We start from the raw sequence: 24,550 nt of genomic DNA on the forward strand, positions 1-24,550 counted from the left end.
GTAATTGCGTCTTTAATCAAACATGGGGAATACATATGCATATTAATCATGCACACATAACATAAAATGGGGAACACGTAGGGACACAGAACATGGCAAAATTTACTTTTCCACATTAGTCTCATTTTGAAACCCAATAAGGATCCAACTAGTTGTGCAAGCTACTGCCCCATTTTGCTTCTCAATGTGGAAAGAAAGGCGCATGCGATAATTCTTGCGACTTGTCTCAATTGAGTGATCCCAAATCTTATCCAGGACTCCCAAGTGGATTCATGCCTGCCCAGTCCTCCTGCAGTCATGCGCCTCCTGGTGAATGCCCTATGACATGTCTGTGATGATAGGGTTGAGTGGAGGTAATTATTCTACACTCTGGACAGGACTGGGCTGGCTCTCATTTTATTGGACAAGGTCAAATAGCTTTACTCCACCCCCACCGCACAGGCTGATTTTTCTAACTTATCGGGGACGATGCAGGGATGTCAGTTTCCCCCTCCCCTGATTTCCTTGCAACTGGAACCCTTGGCGGCCACCATCCAACGTTTGGCCATCATCAGGGGTATTGATATTTCTGCAGTTGAATACCAGATTCTGCTATAAGCAGTTGACATTTTGCTAGCCTTGAGTGACCCGGGGGCTTCTTTTGCCCATCTTATTTCTGTGATTGACAAGTTTTCAGCCTTATCGGGATACAAAATTAATTGGACCTAGAGTGAGGCAATTCTGCTGACACTCTGTGAACCCCAGCCCCCCTTCAGCGGGGTCCTCACATTGCACCCAACTCTACGGCTACTTGGACAATGTGGAAAGGGGCACATCGGCTCCTGCGGGGTTGGGGGGTGGACATTCCACAGTCCATAAATTGCCACCATTAGGGTTTGAATATGGGCATTACTGTTGCACACCGCCAAATCACCTGGACGCTTCGGGTGGAATGGTGAATTCGGACTGTAGGGGACCTGCTAGTGGGTGATTCCTTTCATCCGTTTGAACCGCCAAGACCAACATTTCATCTTCCCTAGTCGCAGTCATTGCATTACTGGCAGTTGCACCACTGCCTCGGAGGTATGCTGGGCTGCGACTCTCTAACACTTTCCGTCCACCCGGTGTTGGATTACCTCTGGTTGTGGGGCCTCGCTTGAGGGGCCATCTCGAATCTCCTCATTGACAATATTTACTCTCAGGTCATTCGCACCTCCTTTCGGGTCTACTGGCAGGACTGTCTGGGTACGGAATACTCTGGTGAGGACTGGAGGAATGTTTTGGATTGCCACGATTGTTGCCTTTGCAAGCACGTCTTAAGTATTCCTACTTCAGGATTCTCTTTAATTGGTACTGGAGGCCATATAAACTCTGCAGAGCTCGGATTCTGCCAGTGGTTACCTGTTGGTGCTTCTCTTCCGCTACGTGTGATTTGTTCCATGTTCTTTAGAGCTGTTGCGCACTGGTGCCCTATTGGCATTCTGTGTGGCGGACTCTACTCTACTAGCTCCTTCCCCTTCCAGGACTTGGCCAAAATGGTTCTGTTAAATAACCTAACGGAGGTGGAGGACGTGCCCTCCCATTGGCGACGTTGGCTATTGACAGCCCTCATGATGACCATATGTAACCTTCAACAGTGTCGCTCGCCCCAGGTGCCCACACAGCAGGAATGATCCGCAGAGCTGTACTGACTGCCCACGTATGAGAAGCTGGTGTATAAACTTCAGGAAGGCCTGCCTGTCTTTGAGGAGGTGTCTTCCCCCTTCCTGTGACTGAGTGAGCTCTAATCCCAGCTTATGGACGTGCGGGGTCTCCTGCCTTTTTTGCAGGGGCCAGGGCCCCTTGCCCTGCCCCTCCCTGGGCCCTGAAGTGGAGGTAAACTGCTGTGGGCTGGCACTTGGTCCTAATGGAGGGGTGTTTCTGGGCTTAGCTTCGTCCACAGATTTATAAGGGGGACATCCTAGCTGACTGCTGGGTTCTAAGTGTGTGCCTGGTTGTTTCGGAAAGTGGTTACGGAAGCATAGGATTGATGGGTTGGCATTTAGCTGGGGTGGTACCAGTGTGACTGGAGGGGGTCATTCTTAAGAGGTTGGCAGAGTCTGGGGAGGCACCCTGTGTGGATGGGGGAATAGTCCCCCTCCTTTTACTACTTTCTTGAAGCGGGTTATCCGTTGGAGGCTCCTGCTGACCAACCCTTGGTTCAGTATTTTCTCAGGGCTGTTCGACTGACTCTACTTATGTCTGTGTTTTTATTTTTTCCTAATTGTTCTGCTGCTTTTTCTGACCATGTTGTCTATGGTATTCTTTTTTAAGGTATGTACACTTCATGGGATTTTGGAAATAATGCCTGTAAAGCTTTGAAATCTGAATAATGAGTTGTAAAAAAAAGAGGATTGTTACATGATTTACAAATTCCTTGTTTACCATAAACTTTTGAATGTATTTTTCTTTAGACGGAGGACAGTAGTGAGGAGGAAAGTGGAGGCATCGGCCCTTTGCCTGCAAAAAGTCCAGTTGATCATTCTGTGGCTGAGGATTTTGTACGCAGAGCACAGAAGATGAAAAAAAAGCTTACTTCAGGTGACGATGTAAGTACCTTGCAGTCTTGGTTTCATCATGCAGTGTTTGCAAGTGTATTAAGGAGTATGATTGATTAAAAATCATTTCGATAACAAGAGTGAGCTTTTTGATTTTTTGATGCACATTTAAGTGTGCCACCTCGCTGTTTTTTTTGTGCTAACCAAAATTCCACTTTCTTTGGAAGCCATTGTTAGGGGATACAGACATCTTTCAGCGCATTTGGATGCCAGCTACATTGGGCACGAGTGAAATCGAGAAAATGCCCATTGGCCTGGTTTTATTTTTCTCTGTTCAAATTGTGAGTTTTCTATAAATTCGTAGAACATAATCAATACTCTTATAAATGCCAGTAAAGTAGCTCAGAGTATTGATCCTATTCTGCAACGATAGATCCAGTGAACAAATCATTTACTCTGACATGTTTTATAGAATGGGCATTAGTGTTTTTACACTACTAATTGAATGATGTAGTAGATCATTAGTAGCTAAAAAAAGTAACACAAATTAAATTTGTAGTTGTTGGTGTGGTATTGAGGTTTATTTGGAGTAATACCAGATAAACCACCAAATACCACTTTAATATGATGATGTTTAACTAGCCTATGATATAGCCATGGACTCATTATTAACCCATGTACTCTACAGTTACCTGTAACTGGAGCAGCTTTATATCTTGCTGTTAAAGCTAGTAATGTGTATTAGTCATTTGTGTGAATGCTTAAAAATGTTCAAGGATCTGGATGCATCGTATTTTGAACTGGTAGCTTGCCACTTACTGATTGGAGTAAACCTGTTCAGATAAATCTTTGCATCTGTATACACTGCCACAAAACTCCCCACCCCTTAACCCATTCTACTGGTCCCCATGCAGATACACATCCGTCACTAGTTTTTCATACTTTTTTAACATTCAAGTTCCCCCACCGCACCCTCTGAGAGTGTAGTTGAGAACTGGAAGAATGCTAGGTTCAGAAGCGAGGTGTCACAAGAAAAAAATGGATGTTTGCATGGACAAAGGGTTATGTGACCATGGCTTTCTTCCTCCATATACTGAAAGGTGACAAGCCATAGTTGCCCACTAGGATGGAGGGGGCATCTTTTCTGACACTGCTGCAACTTGATTTCGATCACTAACAATTCCTTTGTTACCTCAGTCGTCACATCAGCTCTGCTCTGCTGTTCTTACACCTCCTACCTATTAGGGTCTCTGCCTTTGTTTTTTTTTTGCACAGGACGGAAAGGCTACTTTTCTTATGTGCTTAGGGACTGTGCTCTTCCCAAATCTGCAGTAATATATTACGTGATCCACATTACTGTAGAGCATAATTTCATGCGTCTGTCTGCAGGAACTACAGTAAATGGATACGTTCGACTGTTTGGTGTTCAGAGGAATGGGGTAGCAGCAATATCAGTTTAAGATTCTCCTATTTGACTTAACACTGCTCCATGAGTTGTTACAAAACCCCGGGTTACAGTAGCATCCTTTCAGTAACTGCAGACGGTATATACCTGAGCAGCTTCCTAATGGTGATGGGACTTTGCGACTGGTCTCTGCTCTGTTCAATCTTGGATTCACTGTGAACATCCCAAAATAGTCTGTCATGACACCAAGAAGGAATTGGGTCACAGCGAAGTTGTTGTAGACATGGGTCTGGCAAGAGCCTTCCTTCCCAAGAAAGGGTATCAACCATCAAGACGCACAGATCCATGAAAGTGTTTGTTCTAACAGCTTCTGTGGCTGTAAGGATCCTGCCATGGGATGTTCCACCGTCCTTAGCTGCATAGATGATTCCTGATGCTTGATCTGGTGCACCTTCCTATCAGTTGCACTGCATACACCAATTCATATCGGACTCCCAGTCTCGATATCTAGGCCCATTCACCCCCTTCCATATCCTTGCAATGTTGCGTTTTGCAACCATCACACCTAGGGCGACCCAGGTTCTTTCTCTAGCCATGAGGACTTTTTTCTCCCAGATATTTAGGAGACCCCATCGGGGCGAGGCCACTACTTCTTTCCCACACAGTGTTAGCATTCTTGATATTATTTTGTCCCAGTATTTCCGGATTTTGGGCAGTCCCACCATTGATGTATAAAAGTTCCCACCTGACCAAACATCCTGGGGCACAGTGGTGAACTGGAGATTCCCATTTTAACTTGTGTTGTACTTGTATAGTATGCTCTAACGAAGATCTGTAATTGTATTAATCTAAATCGAGAGCGTATGGCTACCTCCGGAGGGGACTCCAGCGCCTCCTGCCACTCCTTGTCGCTCATTTCTCCGATGTCATCCACCCATTTGGCACGTATTTTCCCTAGGGTGTCAGGTGAATTGTTTAGTATCTTCCTATATGTTAGTGATATTGTTTTCGCTTTTAAATAGTCAACCAGGAGCCTTTCGTCTAAGGGCGAGGAGGCCGGGAGCTCCGTTCCGCTAGGAATGGCCCGTTCTAATGCACTTTGTACATAGAGGTATCGAAACGTTTCTCCTTAGTCAAGTTCATAGTCCCTTAGAAGGTCTCTAAAGAGTATAGTCTTCCCTCACGCCCTTAAGTCTCCGACCTTGGAGAGACCGATGAAGTCCCATTTGGCAAAACCAACTTGTTTTGCTAACAGTCCAAGGTGTACTGACTCAGAGAGTGGAGTAGCCATAGTTATCATATCTTTCCACCCCAGTGCTGCAGACACGGTGTGCCATAGCGTAATTGTTGTCGACGTTGGTGTGTATCGTGGTGCACTATGTTTCCAACTATAGATCGCTGTGTAATAGTTCCCGGGTTCCATATTATGTCTGTCCATCCTTTAAGTTTGTTCTGTTTGTTGCAAATGTACCCAGTCATTTGTTACTGTAAGTTGAGCTGCCCAATAGTTATATTGAATTGCCGGGAGAGCGATTCCTCCATCATATGAGCTCTTTCTCAGTTTGGCCAGTGCTATTCGGGTATACCATTTTTCCAGAGGAGTGTACGTATCTCTGATTCTATAGCTTGAAAATACTTTGATGGGACGATATATGGAGTGTTCTGTAGGATATAAACAAAACGAGGGAGCGCCATCATTTTATTTAGGGAGGCTTTGCCCAGTAACGACAGGGGAAGTGTCTTCCAATGTTGCACGTCTTCCTGTAGTCGACGTAAGGGTGGAGCTAAATTATGATCATAAAAGACTGCCGGGTTTGTGGTGACATAGATTCCCAAGTATCGAAACCCTTCAGTTACTCTCCACGCCATTCAGGCCCTGGGGCGGTTGATGCTAGGACTGCAAAGGACATATATTAGTGACTTGTCTCCGTTTATAAGTATATCCTGAGTATTTTTGAAACAGGGTAAATATATGCAGTACTCTATGAATGGAGGAGATGGGGTTAGCTAGATAAAGTAGTACATCATCTGCATACAGGGAGATTCTGTCCTCCCAATCCTCTGTCCATTTGAGTCCCCTTATGAGCTGATCACCTCTAATCCATATTGCCATCAGCTCTAACACCAGCACAAATATTAATGGTAAGAGTGGGCAGCCCTGCCTTGTCCCCTTCGGCAATTTGAAAATGGATGAACTTCCCCCATTTACTGTGACTTGTGCTAGGGGTTCGGAATAGAGAAGACATTTTTTCCACATCTGAATCTCTCCAAGGCCCCGAATAAAAAGGGCCGCTCAATCATGTCAACTGCCATTTTGGCGTCTAATGGCATTATAACAGCCTCTTCCCTAATGTTCCCAGCCCTCCCAAGTACTCCATGGAGGCACCACAGGTTGAGTGTTGTATTTCTACCCAGCAGGGGAGGCAAACAAGTAGCAAGGATTTTGGCGAGAATCTTAAATTCTGCATTCAGCAGGGATATGGGCCTGCATGAATGACATTTTTCAGGCTGTTTCCCGCTTTTGTGTCTTACGACGATATTGGCAAGTCTCTGACTTTCCGGTAGGCTACCTCGTGTTACGCCTTCTTGATACAGCTGCCCCAGGTATGCAGCGATTGTGGATGCTGTTAGTTTGTATAATTCAATTGGTAGGCCACTAGGGCCCATTGCTTTTCCTGCCTTTAGAGCCCCAATTGGCTGTACCACCTCTCTATAGGTCAATTCTGACTCCAGACTTTCCCTATCTGTCTCATCCAAGGAGAGCAGACTGAGAGCGGCTAGCAGCTCTTGGGCCCCAATCTGAGTGTACATCACTGATGCCATATATAGGTGACTGAAATATGTTGCGAAGGCCTCCACTGTTTCCTGCCGGTCTCTAAGTGGGATTCCCCCGTCTGGTGTAATTTCAAACGCCCATCTGGTTGCCTTTTCCCGTTTCTCTACCCACGCTAGCAGCTTAACCGCCTTATCTCCCACTTCGTATGTTTGGTGTTGAGTTGCTCGATGTTGTGCTCTTGCAGCTTTTTCAGCAACATGGAAATGTAAATGTTTGGGACTTGTAAAGCGCACAGCTGCCCGTAAGCGTCCCGGCGCTGAAGACCGCTGGGGAACCTGTCCTGGCTTTCCCTGTGAGATGGTCCCTTCTGGGTATCTCCATGGTAAAACCAGGCATCCCCGGCGTCTGTGGGGGGCCGTTGTAGAGATGAGGCAAGCTTAATGCCCATCTTTATATTCTTTCTGTTTAATCTCTAATCTGTGTTTAATGTGTGGGTAATCTGTCAATATAAGCTTGTATTCTAATTTCCGAATCTCCTCTTCTATTGCTACCAGTTGTTTGTTTTTTCTTTTTAATGACCAGCTATTGAAAAAACCCTCTGATTACTGCCTTGTATGCTTCCCACATTATTTGGGCTGAGTCCACCGACCCCTCGTTTTCGTTGAAATAATTAGTGGTCACTTCAGCTAAGGCCTCACTTATAATCAGTATTTTCAAGTACTAAGGATTAAGTGCCATCTGCTGTCCCTTGGGAGAAGGTGCAACACCATACAGAGCAATAGGTGGAGAGTGGTTTGAGATACTCCTAGGGAGGTGAGCCATCCTCCGAACATTGAGAGCTGGTCTGCCATTCAAAATATATAGTCTATATGGGACAGACTTCCATGAACCCCAGAGTGAAAAGTATACTGGCGGGCTGTGGGATTATGCACCCTCAATTGTATATATAACTTACTTACGCAACTAATGAAATATGGGCAAACCAATATGAATACAAAAACCCAGATCAAAACCTTTATCGAAAATTATTTGAAAACTAGGAACGTGAAGACATGATCAATATGCATTAAATAAATACATAGTTCAAAAAGATATTTTCATTTTTGTAAATATTTTGTTTTTTAAAACAATTCATTTTTCCATCAGAAATGTAATAGAACAAACCTATATATTCAATCATATCTCAGCACTCATCCTTCTGTTGTGCATGCATGTTTATTCAATAGTTTATATGGAAAACAAGCCTATTGGGTATGCATATACATATATGTTCTTCTATGTCTAAATAGACAGTTATGGATACAAAACTTGATGATGAATTATATATTTCCATACTCTACTTGAAATCACATTTGTTTCATCTAAGATCGCAGTTTATTTCTAATTCCTAATGGCTTTCTACAATGAGGTGAGATGGATGAAGGCTGGATTTACAGATATAGCTTGACTTGGTGAGTTGGAAAATTTGCATATACAACATGGCTTAGAAGTTGGGACCTGTGGGTGTTTCGGCTATACAGCCTTCGTCAGGAATCTGTGATGAATGTAAAAACCTTGATCATGCATGGTATTCTGAATTGAGATGGAAAGGGAATGACAGGACCATCTCACTACGATGGAAATTCTGGGAGAAACTGATATGAAATCTGCACAGGGGATGGGCCGAAAGAGCTCCGCGCGGGGTGTGCCTGAGTGTAGACCTTCGCTGTTGTATATGCACTTAGTTAAAAAAGAAATGTTGTTGAGTTGGAACATGTATTTATTTAATGTATATTGATCATGTCTTTACATTCCTAGTTTTTTTATATTAATAAATCATTTTCAAATTAGATTTTGATCTGGGTTTTTGCATTCATATTTGTTGGCCCATATTCTCATTAGTTGCCTAAGTAAGTTATATATACAATTGTTGTTCATGCCCTGACTTAGGAACATATCTAGTGACAGGGGAACCCCTTTTTGTACAATGGATTATGCACCCTCCACACATCAACTAGGCCCATAGCCCTCAGAAATTCTTCTAGGGCCTTCCCAGAAGCTTCCCATTGTTTTGCTGGCCATCTATCCCATTCTCCGCTAAGGGACGCATTACAGTCTCTCCCTATTAGTATTTCTCCCTCAGGTAGGTTGACAATATGTGACCCAAAACCTGCGAGAGTGGGAAAATGCAGTCTTGGAGGTATATAGAGGGACGTAATATTCAGTGGCCTGCCCTCCCAATATCCTGACAGGGTTACAAATCGTCCCAGTGGGTTGTGTTTCACAGTTTGTATTTTAAAAGGGAGGGATTTATGCAGAGGAATTCCACCTCCCCTTGATCCTCTGGTATAAGCGGCAGGGGCTACCAGTTTATAGGCCCATCTATTGGGCACAGTAGGAGGTCCCTTGTATGTGGGCTTCTTGCAATAGTGCAATATCTGGTGCCTGCTGCTTCTGGTACTGTAGTACACCCCCTCTTTTAATTCTGTCCCCAAGTCCATTGACGTTGCAAGAGTGGATTTAAGGGTACTGTGGGGGGGATGCTGTTGTCATGTTACCATGCATTTCGTGATCCCAGGAAGCACAATCTGGAGGCCCGGGAGCATATGGTGCCTGCTCAGGGCTTCTAGAAGCGACTTGTAATAGTATACTCTTGGTTTTCTCTCCCCTCATAATCTCGGACCTCTAAGCCATATAATATGTCCAGCATGCTTATCGCTCACTGTGGCCAATACTCTGGAAAAACTGCTGCCAAAACCACCATTCCTCAGTTGCAAGAGAGTTCTGGAGTGGGACATTTCCCCAGAATATGTTCCTTCTATTCTCTCATTGCAGGAATGATCAGTCCGAACATACAAAGCGTCAGCAGCTCGCTAGACTACCCTGGTTGAGTAGGAGCTCAACCGGTTTTTAAGCATGTGTGTGGCCCAACACAGATGCATTTATGAAACATCTTAACATTTCATTGATGGTGATGGGCCCCACATCACTCTTGTCATTCATTACAATGGTTGTTACTTCTATTGAACATCTATGCTCGTCCCGCCAAAATGGCAAGTAGAATATGTTGTAGAATTGTTCCTCTCAGAGATATACAAGGTGGTCACATGGACCAGACTAAATACACTGTGTGAGCACTACACTATGGATGCTTTCTCACCTGGCAGTACACAATTTAGCCACAAGGCCTTAAGGTACTTCCTGTGCTTAAACCGTTAGCAGCTTGATGTGGTCTTTCCTTTGCTCATGGATGTTTGGGTAGAGTCAAGCACCCTTATGGTTAAGTTACTCTTAATCTTGTGGATGTCTCAGATACCCAACAGCTCCCTGCCTACCCCTCTACTACCAGATAATTCAAGCATATACTATTTAAAGCAGTTACTGGCAAGAGTATGCACACACACATACATACACATAACTATAAATGCACCCAACCAACCATACTAATAATAATAAATAATAATCCACATTTGTAAAGCGCACAATCACCCGTAAGGGTCTCTAGGCGCTGGGGGCCGTCGGGAAGATTAAGCGAGCTATTGCCCAGAGTCACATGGTGCTGGGCTAACCTGCCGCCGGAGCCGGGGATCGAACCCTGATCCCCAGATTCCAGCGTCAGTCGCCCTGGCCGCGGCGCCACACCTCTCCCACAGTAACCATTGTCTGAGAATGGTAGTGAGTCAAGACCTTTGAGAAGACCAAAATACCTGTAGTTTGAGTATTTCACCCCTACTCGGATGGATGTTTATTATTTCCAAATCCACCTACCTTTTCCTCTTGACCACATTACTAGTCTGAAAGTGTGGCACTTCTCAATTTAAAAAGCAGCCACTTGCTATCTCTCTCCCTCACACACTTGTCCCCCCCACACATCTCCCCAAACATATGTCTCTTCCCCCTTTACATGCCCCCCCTTCGCACAGGTTGGGAGTGGAAGAGAGACTACAGCCATGATATAGATATAAGATCTCCCCAAATATATGAAGATAATGTATACATATAATGCAGCCATATAAATCTATATGTATGAATTTCTCAATATATGATTATTTTATAGTCACTGATTGTCTTTGAAAGTTCTTTATGGCCATGCCACCTGCCATTGTTATGAGAACACAGAATAGCTAGTTTGTGAAAATAATTATTCACTGAGCATCTGCCAGCATGTGTGTATGGGTCCGATTCACCATCTCAATTTATTCTTTATTTGTACATGACCTGGATCAGCTTTTGTTGAGCTCATGTTGCCTTTTGTGTATTTTTCCATGAAAATGTAACCAGCAAATGAAAGCACGTATTCCATGTTCCGTTTTTTCCTAAAGGATGAATCCCAGCAAGTTAAAAGAGAGACCTGGATGACAGAGCTGCCCCCAGAACTAACGAACTTTGGGCTTGGCCCAAGAACTTTCAAGAGACGGACTAACGAAAAGTCAGGCGACCGATCTATTTGGACAGATACCCCAGAAGAGAGGGAGAAAAAAGCTAAAGTGAGTATTGTACCCAGTAGCTTTCTAGTGTTAGAGAAGTTACAAGTTGAGATTAATAAATTAATAATAAATAATGTTTTTATGTTAATAATGTATGTGTTAATTGTACTATGTTATCCCACTCTCCAAACTCTTTTTTTCCTGTGAACTCTTTAAACACGTTTGCGTTCCTGTCGTCACATTTGCCAGACTCGAAGGGTGTCGAGGGTTCAGGCTAGAGAACTGGAACATGTCTTACACCAAAGAGATTAAGAAATTGTGGTTCCCGTACCATTAGATTTTATTCAGTCGGGCCTTCAGTTAAAGAACCAGCTGTTGCTGTCCATTTTAAGTTATTTTTGTTAGAAATCAAGATTATTACAATTTAACCTGTACTGTAGCTCCTATATTCCCAATATGCTCTGTGCATTGGAATAATATATCCTATAGATTAGACGTAGGACAGAGGTCGACTATGTCTCTATCAAATATATTAAACTTAATAGTGAATGCCAGGTAGCTCAGAGGTCACTAGAAACTTTTTCGAATTCACAAGAAGGGATTTGTTTCCGACAACCGCATAAACATGACAACTTTGTTTCCCAAGGATAAGAAATGTATCTCTAGAGTCACGGAAACAATAGATAAGTATTTCACTCAGTCACTCGTGCATGCTTCGTTTCTACAGAGGTGCAGAGAAATAGAGAGACGGGCGTTTTCAATAAAAGGTTTTACTGGACAGTCTTCTTTCTCATGCAAGTAAAGTGAACTGCTACAATCGTAATGCAGACTGCAAAGTATAATACGTACAGCGAGAACAATATTATAAAATAATACTGTAAGAGCATTGTATGGTTTCTAAACCATATATAAATACATATATAAATAACAAGGGCTAAAATTACTCAACTGGTGCTTCTAAAATACGCCTACCCCAATGTACCTAACCTAAGCCTAGTACGCGGGAAGGAGTAAGTGTGGTGTAGCATAGGTTTAGTTTTCTCTGCCAAGAATCTATCCAAGGTTTCTCTAGGTTCTAATCAGCTCCATACCTTTAGTTTAGAATGAAGGAGGTCTGGTATCTCAGTCTCAGGACTCGATTTCCCAACACCCCGCAAGGGTAGCTTGGAAACACTGGAGCTGGATTCTTGCGAGAGAAATGCAGCCTCTCGATCAGTGCGTCAGCTGGAGGGTCGACTTCCTTTGGCACTTGCTGTAGCGAGCTGCGTCGGGCAACCAGATAGTCGAACTGCTCCGAACCACCGTTTCTTGCTAGAGCAAGTGAAGGCATATTTATACCATGAAGGTGTCTAGTTTGACGTAAAGTCAGGCATGATAACGTCAGGAAAGAACCCCAAGGGAATAGTAGTTCTTTGTAAAGTACATGAGGTCTTGGACAGATCAATATTCAAGCAAGGGAAGGTCCCTGACTGCTTAAGCTGATTTTCCAAGAAATCGTTGTGACGCTTTGGTACGGGTGGAAGTAGCCATGCCTGTATTTGGTCTGCATGGGCTATTTCTAAATAAGGGAATGATTTCTAGGCCTATATTAGGGCAGTGTGAATTGTGCCTATATAAGGGCATGAATCGGGAAAATTCACTTGGATCCTAAAAAGCCATACAACAAACCTTATACTTAAAAAGTCATAAAACATAAATAGAAAATCATATAATATATCTAAAATGCTTACTTGATGCTTAATATCGCAGACAGCCAATCGTCACATAGGTTAAACTTTCACATTAAAATTAATCATTCTCATATAATCCCTAGTTTCTATATTCCAAAATGCTGGCCACCAAATACAGGAACTAAAATGTTAAGTTAGTCACCATTGTAATTTGACATACCTCTCCTGCATCACATTTTTCCCAAAACTTTTAATAGCTTCTGTGACAAATTTGTTATCACTCTGTAGACCACAATATTGGAGGAATCTTCTAAACACACTTGCAATGCTTCAAGGCAGTTGTGTGTTCTTTTTTCCATAAACCACAAGAATGGATAACGTTTTCTCAATTGCAGGAGTACTGGGTATATTGTGATATTATTGGATTAAGTTTCTCTGTAAAGTGACTAAAGCCCACACTTATCGTTCACATAGGCACAGGCGCAATCTACTGTAAGATTTTTCAAATCTCTACTACGAGGATTTAAAACTAGCAAACATACATGGTTGAATGGTAACTCCGCTATAATACTCTCTTAAAAAACAGCCGGTCTTAAGTTATTCAAGGTACTTTACATCTTCATTGTAGCTCTGTGTTAACGTTTCTTAGTAGATTATCTTCTTCAGCTTTGTGTGTGCATAACATTAAAATCCCAAATATCTGAGTAGATAAAATAAGTACAAAAAGCTTTTTTTATGTCATTTTAGTGGATAAAAGTTTATTCCAAAACAGCATGAGGAAGGAGTGGCCTTGATCTAAGTTTTCTGTTTGTGCTTTGTCAGAACATATAGATTCTGCAGGGATACCCAATATGAGTCTCATCATGCATTGAGGAGTAAGCGAAATTATGGTCACTCATAATTTATGTAAAATATCGCACTTGATTTTATCTAGCACCTTTGCAGGGTGATTGACAATGATGAATCAAACGCAAGTTAAAATAGACCTAGACTATCCACATCAAGTGTGAAACTGAGAGTATTCTCAAACAGATCCTCCTGATATGAATAGACCAGCCATTAATATGTGCTTTCCAGCTTCTTTACTACGAAAGATGACACCAAGATACTCCTACTTGGACACTTCCTCACCCTTTCTGCAAATCCAGAATACAGACAGCAAGCTTTTCCAAAGTTCAAAACCTTTGTCCAGTTTGCTGTTCATTATCGAAATATTTGTTTCACTGTGCAACCAGTGGGAGTCTAGTCAATAGGAACTAATTTGTGTACGTAGGCTTGTAGGGTAATGTGTTGAACCAAAGATAAGAGGAAAGCAGTGAGCTGGTCATAGATGATATGTAAGAATTGAAAAGAAGAGGATAAATAAACCTGGGACCTAAATGCTGCCCTCTATGAAGCCCTTTGGGTTCCCATTTGGTAAAGTCCCTTTGTAGTCAGTCTGGAGCAGCACTTGTGTCAGTGTGCAAGGCTCAAATTAGTTTCTACAAAGAGGGATGTGTCCCCGTTTTGTACAGTTTGCTGCAAAGCATTTCCCTGTCTACCTGATCGAAGGTCGCTCAACCGTCCACAAAACGGTGCAGCCTTTGTCAGGTAAATGATGCCAGTACAGTCATCAAGATTGGCGCTCTCGGCTGTTGGGGTGTCCTGTTCTAAACCCAGTTCGGACAGTAGGGATCTGTTGTTCCTTTGTGAAATAAGATGCAGAAATACTGCCTCCAAAAGGACTACTTCTAGTTAATCAATGCAGTACGTATTTCATTGGGTCCTGGAGCCCAAGATGATTTAGCTTCAGTTTTAAGTCTCAATAGTTCTCCCCATCCACCTCATTGCTATATCTATATTCCCAGATGTATTGCTGTACAGTGAAACAATATAATTGTGGCAGGTCAATGAGCATGAGATCATATTGTCAAGTTCCACATGTGACCGTACAATGGAACTAGAGCTTGACTGAAGTCGAAAATCAACTGGATTCCGTCATCAAACAAATTGTTTTTCATTAGAATCCATTTAGCTTTGGCTTCAGCCTGACAGTAGGCCTACATATTAACTTTTAATATCTTATGATTTTAAGCTTCAGATAAAGAATCTGTTGCAAGGGTTCTAAAAGCTTCATTAGACACTTCCTTTTTTTCTAACATTCGTTCTTAAACCTTGCATGCTTTCCCAGAGAAGTTGTTTGCAATAAATGTCTTCGAAATAATAGCCAAATATCCAACAGTATAATCACACATATTATGGCAGCAATCAAAAATGATTGACATTTGGGCAATTGTGGAGTAGCATAAGTTGGTGACTAAAGAATCGGACAGATAATGGGAACATCTGATACAGATATTCAGGTCTAGTCCATTTTAATTAGAAAAAGAAAGCATTTTCAGGCCAACAACTCCATCCTTGCAAGTCTCTGATGTGTTTTTATTTTCTTACAAAACTATGCAATAGACATAAAACGTGAATGTGATAGAAATTAAAAATGCGTCCATCTAAGGTGGCATGCATGTGTTTGTGAGCATTGGCAAACTTCATAGATCTGGTGATTCCTGTCAGACTTTTAGATTTGTTAATGCTTGTTTAATATTTGTTAAACATGATTGTTAACGAAGCTGCTGGGCCTTCGCCAATCTAAAACATTTTGGGGGGGGGCTAAAAGCGACCACACATCACCATAGTAGACCTTGACACTTAAGAGAACTACTTTGTGTGTGGGTGTGCTTTTCGTGAAATACAGAATGCCATTACTCATATGGCTGAAGTAGGCTGACCCAGTGCCCCATGCTGTATGGTGTAGATAGTGGGTGGACACAAAATGTGAATGACACAATGACAGACTAGAGGATGAAGTTCACAGGTTGTAACCCTTTGCAAGTAAATAGATTATACATTTTATTCAACTCCACTGTCGATGACTAGCATCTCGTCGACAGCGAGCATTCCATCAACGACAAAGGAAGCTTTGACCATACCGTCGACGATAAAATCACCATTGGGAACCACACAGTCAATGTAAACCATGGGAGACATTTTCACCATTAAAAATGACCGATTTATCTCCAGTTCAGTTATTGCACGAAGATCAGGAAAAAGAGGCTCATAATAATACCTCACTGACAGCTTACTGTTCAGCACAATAAGATGTGAGATATGTGTCAGATTTTGGAGAAGAAGCAGTGGATGACGAAGAGTCCTACAACAAATTTGTTTACCAGCAGTAAAAGTCTGAGAGTACTCTAAATGATATGAGGCAGAAACCACATAGATATTATAAACAGCCAGAGATGGTCCAAGTGCCAATGACTTTCTTATCCACTTTGCAACAGATGATGGATACTTTCAATAAATTATTACAACAACAACCATCTAGTAATCCTAATATGGGGTTACCTGCTCTACCCATCCTCCAACCTCCTTTCTCCTCAAGCAGTTTCCTTTACCAGTTTTACCTCCTTTACCAGTTTCACCACATAGGCAGCCATCGCCCCACCCCCTCCACCAAAGCCAAGGGAATGGGTTCATGAAGAAGACAAGGATGATGCTTATTCTAATAGTTCTACGTATCCTGCAATGGAAGTGAGAGAAAGGAGAGCTGCCAGCAGACTATGATGGGGATATAATTGATTAGAATTCAGTGTCCCATGTGGAAATGATGGGGCAGCTCCACTGGATTCTACAGATGATATCTCTAAATGTCATTCTTTGATTGAAAGAGCTGCCAGGAAATTCAATTTACCAATTAATTACGTTTGTATATTAACCGTGCTTTCCTTATGATTTTAAATACCAACCTTGAAAATATGTTAAGTCCATACCCATTCTTGAATATGTCTAGTCAGAAGTTTTAAAATAAAAGAAGATACCAGCTACTGTTCCACTACCGGCGATACCTCTTCTGGAGAAAAAATATAAAGCTCCGGTTTCAGGTTTGCTTGTCTCACTGGTCATTCTAGACTGTTTTCAATAATTGCTTCAGCAGCTCAAAGAAGAACCAAGACCCCAATAACGTCATCATCTAGTCTGCTGAACAAGGATAGCAAATGCATTGACAATCTGGGTCGAAGAATTCCTCTATGGCAGCAACCTCAATTAAGACGGCCAGTGCCCTAGCTATTCTCTGTCATTTATGATCACCAGATGTGCCTTGACATTGCTCTATTATTAGAACTTATTCCTGATGATAACAGGAAACGGTGAGAAATATCCTAAAGGAAGGAGAACTGACCTCTTCTTTCATTATCAAAGCAGAAACAGATGCCTTGAATACAGGATTTCAACAGTTGACTGGAGGTACTGTGCCAGGGAGACAAGGCTGATTAAAATTCACAGTCGTCCTTACTGACTTCCAGTCTAAAGTCCTGGATATGCCTTTTGATGGACTAACTCTTTTTTGGTATACGTGTTTATGACGGATGTATGACGTTACAACGCATACTTTTACATCGCATGCCTTTACAACGCGGTTTTTACATCGCATACCATTACAACGCATAGTGCTTTTAGGCGCTGGATAGTGATTTATTTAATTTACTATTCCAACTCCAGTCCCCGTGGATAGTAGGGAAGGTGTTGGATAGTATAATAAATACATTCCCTATCCTAGAGCGCCCCCCAGCGCTATGCGTTGTAATGGTTTGCGTTGTAAAAGTTGCGTCGTAATGGTAGTGCGTTGTAAAAGTTTTGTTGTAAAGGATGTTTCCCGTTTATGACACTTTGCAAGCCCTTAACAACCAAACTGACACAGCAAAGGCATTAGGTATTTTGCAGCATTGCAGATTTGAGATATTTAGTTTTCATGGCTCACGAAGATCACACAATTTAGGAGCAGGATATAATCATTATGGAGGTCAGGGACATTCATATTATCCACAACGGCAATCTGGATATGATCAAGGATCCTCCTTCAATTGGAACCAACAGCAGTCTTAAAGGAGGTCTGCAGGAAGGAAGAGAGGCTCTTCACAAGCACAATCTATTGACAATCAGTTAAGAACTTGACTCCCAGCTTGTCCCCATGCTCCGTCGGGTCCTCAGAAGTTGTATGGGAAGAATTTCCATTTTTGCTCCTGCAGGGATGAAATTAACATTAGACATATGGGTGATACAAATTGCCCAGGACTAATTCTGGAAAACAATCTATCACAGTGAGGTAATGCAAGTCCCTGTTAGGTCTGATTGCATCATATATAGCCCTCACTCCGTTTTGCAGGCTCTGTATGAGAACTATTCAGCAAGAACTGGATTTGCAATGGAAGCAGATAGAAGGCTCATGGGAAGATATGGTCCGTGTCACATGGCGCTTGAATCAATATCTAGTGTAGTGGAGGATTACAACTAACCTAAATGTAGGTCTTTTTCTGCCAATAACTGAAAGGTTAATACCACGGATGCATCCATCCATAGATAGATGAGGAGCCCACATGCAAGTGCGTTCAACCAGAGGCCTCTGGTCAGATACAGAGAAGAGACTCCACATCAATGTGTTGGAACTCCATGCCATGTGACTAGGTTTGCAAGGGTTCCTCCCCAGATTGCCAGGTCAACCAGTCGTAGTCAGAACAGACAACACAACATCCATGTTATACATAGCAAAGCAAGGAGGAACATAACATTTGCTTCTTGGAGAACATCTCTTCTCCTAGCTCTAACTTCTACCAGGAGAGTGGGAGAGATTGAAGTATTTACAATCGCAGAACCTTATTTTGGTTCTTGAAGGACCGGGTGACTCTCGGAACCAATCCAAAATTTATTCCGAAGGTTCCAACTGATATTCACCTAAATGAGCCTGTCATTCTTAGATCTTAGTTCCCAAACCCATCTACAACTGCAGAAAGATAGTTATATTTTTTGGACATATGAGATGTCTCAGATGTTATATTTGCAAGACAAAGGGCATACGCACATCCGATCAGCTATTTGTGTCATTTTGTCAATCAAGAAAAGGTCCAGTCCTGTTCAAACAGGGTATAGCCACTGGCTCTTAGCCTGCATCGCTTTCTGTCATGCCAAGGCCAATCATCCTTTCCTTGGAAAAGTGAGGGTGCATTCCACCAGGAGCATGGCTTCAACTGTGCCACTCTATGCTGGGGTGCCCTTCAAGGACATCTGATGTGCAGCTACCTGGAGAAGCAAAGCATTACTACCTAGACATGGACGTGGACGCTAAAGCTGACGCAGCAGTCGTGAGGAACCAGTTTCATTAAAGGTGAGCCTGTTTACCACCTATATTTTCTGATGTATCCTGCTTGTTATTCTGATTCAAGCATTTGAGTATATAAAAGATCCAATGGTGGAGAAGAAATTAGTTCATTACCTGTAACTCCAGTTCTCAATCATTGATATCTTTTATATATTCACAATCAACCCTCCCTCCTCTCTGGTTAAAGGCGCATTCTGTTTTTATTACTCACATTTGTGATTTGAAATCTGAGCTTTGGGGGCCTCTAGGGGGAGTAAGAAAGCTTAAGCTTCCACCTCATTGACTGAAGTTTGGGTTTTTTCAAATTAGGTGGATTTTTTTTTTACTAAACAGACAATGTTGTTTCAGGCCTATGGCGTTTTTGCACAATATACTGTATGCTGTATATTTTAAACTGTATACTGCTGTTTTAATGTACCGGGGACTACCAGCCTGACAACAGGGAATGATTCAAGCATGTGTCTACACGGCAAAACCAGACAAGCGGTTAAGAGGAGGAGCATCCACCTTGATGTAAGTGTGACTACAGTGGGTCTCTCACCAGTTTTAACATTGTTTAGGGGTAAACTCGTACAATAATAGAGTACTCTCTAGGGGATACCACGGTGCTAGAACAACTGGTTCTGACATCCCCTCATTTCGGGAAATTAGGTAATATATATCCTGGGATCGGTTGAGTCCTGAAGGAGGCCGGCGTGACACTGCACTAGCGGCACAAACACACGGCTGAAACATGTCGACGAATTGACAGTAAGGAGGGGTGTAAGGAGCCCATAAAATCTCCCAATCGCCACCATTCTTCACGTTTTTAATCCTGGTCGGAGGGTCCAGGAATAAATTGTATGCACAGCGACACCTCCGAGCTAACTTGCAGTGCACTTTCACCTCCGGTGTTCCCAGTCACTTTATACATTAATTGTTTCTCTTATGTGTTGTGTTTTGTCTTCCCCCTACCCTGTTGCTCCACCTCAGGCGCTGGTTGCCGCGGGGTGTTTTGAAGCAGCCCTATGATGAAGCATGTCACACAACTGTATGAGTGATGGCAGTATTTGGACACACAGTATGTACCACCACACATAGAGATATTTTATCACTCCCTACTCCTTCTGGTGTATAAAAGTGGTCTTTGGGGGTCCGGAATAGGGTGGTCCGTTACGCTCACCCCATCTCTTCTGTGTGAATAATTATATATGAAAGATGTCATTGTTGGAGAACTGGAGCTACAGGTAAGTAACTAATTTCTAGATTAATATGACCCCTGAGCAACCCAATCTCCAATAATGTCAGTACACAAGTACAGTAGTGTTTCTTTGTCTTTTTATTTCCTCTTCTTCACATGAGAAGATTAGATGATGTCAGTACATTCTGTAGTCACTTTGTACATCCAGTAGCCAACACGTGTTTCGCCATTAGGTACATAAACCTATGACTTCATCAGGGCTGTTCTTATGTATATCTCACGGTACAATAATGTTTTTGTATACATATGCCAGTGCGCAAACGTCCTCGTAGACCAGTCGTAAAGAAATGGAAGGCTTCCTCCTTATTCATGGAGAGTACTCTTACTTTGCCCCAGTATTGAAACTTTCATAGATTCCCATAGCTTGTATCATTCCCCGTTGTCGGAATGGGAGTCTCGGTAACAAAAATAAAATAGCAGTAGGTACAAATGATAAAGGCCTAGGCCTCATTCCCTTTTGTAGCATATCCGCCTCTTTTTGTAAAAGAGACCAAACTAAGCCTCAGCCAATCAGAGGAGCCTCACCCCATAGAACCCTCCTGAAGGAACTTCAGAGCCTCAGATTTTCTACCGTATGTTGTGCTTAGGGAGTCTCCTTTGAGCTCTGCTCAATCTTCTACTCTTTCGAGGTTTTTCTTCAGTTCTTTCTTCAGGATTGTTGGCTGTTCCTACCAGGATGTCTGATAAGGAGAAGAAGGCCCTTTTCAAGTCATGTTCCACCTGTGGCAAGAAAAGGCTGTATGTAGAGGACAGGCATAAGGACTGTATATATTGCCTTTACCCGGATCATAAGGCTGCGGACTGCAAGATCTGCCGCACCTTTTCTACTAAGACCCTCCGGGACCGTGAGGATCGGCTCCTCACTTGGCTCCAGAAATTGAAGTCTAGAAAAGACACTGTGTCCAGCGACAGTGAGGACTCCTCTTCAGCTTCATCTTCTAGAAGGTCAGTCAAAAGGGGTAGGGCTTCCCCTTCACCTTCTGTGGAGCGTCCAGTGTAGGCCTCAAAAAAGACCCCCTGTGAGTCTGAGAGCCAAAGTCCTGTGAAATCTCCTCACCACGGTGTAAAGGAGAGGGAGGGACCATCTACGCCGTCCACTGTAATGAAGACTGCTCCAGCCTTCAAACAGCCATCTTCTCTGTCATCTGAGAAGTCAGACAAAAGTTCCAAGCCGACGACGCAGCAGAAGGCTCCGTCGACAAAGGCGTCGAAGTCCAAGGTTAAAGTGGTGCCGTCGATGGTAGGGTCGACGTCTACGGGATCATCGACGGTGGTGACAGCGACGTCGACGAGGATGTCGACAGGAACATCGGCGACGACGAAGATTTCGTCAATGATGGTAACGACGACGGTATCGTCGACTAGTGCTTCGACAACGGCAACATTGACAACGACTACGGCAGGAGTGTCGACGGTCTGATCGACGACGCCCATCTCGTCGTCGGCAGTTCTTCCGTCCACGGTGGCTTTTCCATCGACGACGGCAGGTTTACCTTTATCTGCTCCATCGTCGACGAGACAGTCGACGATTCTGTCGTCGACGGAAAAATTACTATTTCTTTGAAAAGAATTACTCCGGACATGACATCTCAAAGGAGGGTTACCCCCTTGCCTCGCGCTTTGTTGTTAGAAGAGGAAGATGAGGATTCTGATAATGATGATCAGGACTCGTTTGGGTATCTCTTCAGGAGTGTTCATATCAACATTCTTCTCAACCACAGGGGTTCCCAGGCCAAGAGATGGTATCTGTTCCTACTTCTTTCTTGCAAGATCTCCAACACATGTTGCAGGATTACAAATCAAGGTGCTCTCAGCCTTCTGCTATTCCGGCTACTCAAGCCTTGCCTACCCCTACAGTGATGATCTCTCCAGAATTGCCAACTCAGGTGGTCTCTCAGCCACAGACACCTGCTCCACATGTACCTTCAACACTACCAGACAGGACATACAGGATGATTCCTCGGATGAGGATCGGAATCTCGATGACAGGCTTAATCAGGGCTTAGAATGGGATGAGTACATAATTCCGGACCCGGCGTCACCATGTCCAGACCCTGTGGATTCCCCTCCGGTGGATATCGGGGGGGTTCATAAGTTATTGGAGAGGGCATCTAGCAGATTCTAGCTGCCTATGTCTTCTGTTGCCACTGAGTGTTTTCTCTATATAAAAAGGTTACCAAATCTATTCCTATTGTACAACATGTATGGGATGAAGGTCTTAAGGCTATGAAGAACCCGGCTATCGTGGTCCCTGTCCTACCGCGCCTGGAAAAGAAATATAAGGCGCCTAAGGATGGTCCGGCATCTCTGACTGGGCATCCAAAACCAGACTCAGTGATTTCGCAGGCGGCACTGAGGAAGTACTTCAACCCTTCGGCGCCTTTGACTACTCCCCCTGATAAAGAGGGCAGGAGACTAGATAACGCTGGAAAAAGATTCTCTTCAATGGCTAGTCTTCTGGTGCGGGCAGCTAATGCCTTGGCAATACTGGGCAGGTATGATCGCCAGTTATGGTGTGACCTTTCACCTTATTTAGATCAACCTCCCTAAGAAGCGAAAGGTGACGCAAAGAAGATACTACAGGAAGGGGAAGCAACATCAGAGGAGGTAATCGATTGTGCCATGGACATTGCCACAACGGCTTTTCGCTCACTAGCTGGGGCAGCGGTTCTTCGTCGCCAAGGATGGCTCAGAGCGACTTGGTTCAGGCCGGAGGTCCAGAATAAGATCTTGGACCTTCCTTTCGATGGAGAGACATTGTTTGGAAAACGCATAGATGATACCGTCCAAGATATTAAGAAGGATACAGAGACGGCTAGGTCTCTTGGTACGCTTCAATACCGGAAGGCTTCTTTCAGGGGTGCCAGGGGCAGGAGTACCACATACAGAGGCTCATACCAGCAGCAGCGGTACTCCTTTATATGGATCAGCATCACAACAGTATCGCCAGCCCTATCATCAGAAGCAGGGTCAAACCTTGACTTACTCAAGATCGAATACCAGAAGGAAACAAAACCGCCAGGGACGTGATACGTCCAAGAGGCAATAGCGGCGTTCTGGCTCTTCCTACTGTGCCCACCTCCAGGACAACATCTGGCAGGGTATCACAATACCTCCGCAACTGGTCTCAGATAACATTGGACCATTGGGTGCTCAACATAATTCGAAAGGGTCATACCGTGGAATTCACTCAAATCCCACCTTCCAAGCCCCCTGCTGCCATTCCATCTAAACATCTGCGTCTCTTGCTGCTAAAAGTTCATCAGATGCTCCTGAAGGGAGCTGTGGAGCTGGTTCCCTCATCTCAAAGAGGGAAAGGGTTTTATTCCAGGTTCTTCCTGGTGAAGAAGACGCTGGAGAAATGGCGCCCTATTTTAGACCTCAGGGAGCTAAACATCTATCTCATTTCCCAATCCTTTCGAATGGTTTCCCTTCAGGATATCTTGCGTCTCATCAATCCAGGCAATTTCATGGCCACTCTCGTTCTCGAAGATGCGTATTTTCACATACCCATTCACCCAGCACACAGAAGGTTTCTACGATTTACAGTAGCCAAGAGCCACTTTCAATTCAGGGTTTTACCCATCGGACTTCGCTCTGCCCCAAAAATCTTTTCCAAGGTGCTGGCACCGGTGGCAGCTTTCCTGCGGAGACATCACTTTCAGGTCTTCCCTTACCTGGACGATTGGTTGCTGAAGGCCCCGTCCAGGGAGGCTGCGAGGGAAGCGGTCAACACATGTACGAACCTATTCCAGAATTTCCGTCTTACTCTCAACAAGGAAAAATCATCTCTGTTTCCTTCCAGGACAGCGCGTTTCCTGGGGGCCATTTTGGACTCCAATCTCAACAAGGCTTTCCCATCCTTAGAAAGGCAGGAAAAACTGCGAGCCATGGCACTGCTCTTGAGAAAAAGGTGTCTTTCAGTACGCCGTTACAAATCCCTTCTGGGGGTGATCTCCTCATGCATCCCTCTAATACCTCACTGCAGATTGTGGATGCGGCCTCTTCAAGAGCAGCTAGACAAAAAGCGGAAGCAAGTTCACGGCTCATTCGACGACAAGGTGACGATCACTTTTGCAATGAAAAGAGCGGCCTAGTGGTGGACAAGACAGGAAAACCTTTCCCAAGGTCTATCCTTCGTAGGCAATCTGTCTCCACAAGTGGTGACAACGGATGCGTCACTGGACGGCTGGGGTGCGGCACTTCAGGATCTTCATGTCAGCGGGCATTGGTTTCCCCAGCACAGTCTTCTTCACATCGGCCTCCTAGAACTCAGGGCTATCAAGCTGGCACTTCAAGCATTTCTTCCTCGGCTGCAGGGGTGGGAGGTTCTCATCCGAACGG

At 43.7% G+C, this 24,550-nt stretch overlaps 1 protein-coding gene across 1 annotated transcript in view; it reads left to right on the forward strand.

The window, feature by feature from the left end:
- GPALPP1 (GPALPP motifs containing 1) overlaps positions 1-24,550 on the forward strand; it is a 157,381-nt gene that overhangs the window by 114,829 nt on the left and 18,002 nt on the right. The window contains exons 5-6 of the mRNA XM_078657308.1: positions 2,433-2,567; positions 10,999-11,163. Coding sequence (XP_078513434.1) covers positions 2,433-2,567; positions 10,999-11,163 — 300 coding nt within the window. The remainder of the gene's footprint in view (positions 1-2,432; positions 2,568-10,998; positions 11,164-24,550) is intronic.

The sequence above is a fragment of the Lissotriton helveticus genome, chromosome 8 (assembly GCF_964261635.1).
Source record: "Lissotriton helveticus chromosome 8, aLisHel1.1, whole genome shotgun sequence".
Taxonomy (NCBI): Eukaryota; Metazoa; Chordata; class Amphibia; order Caudata; family Salamandridae; genus Lissotriton; species Lissotriton helveticus.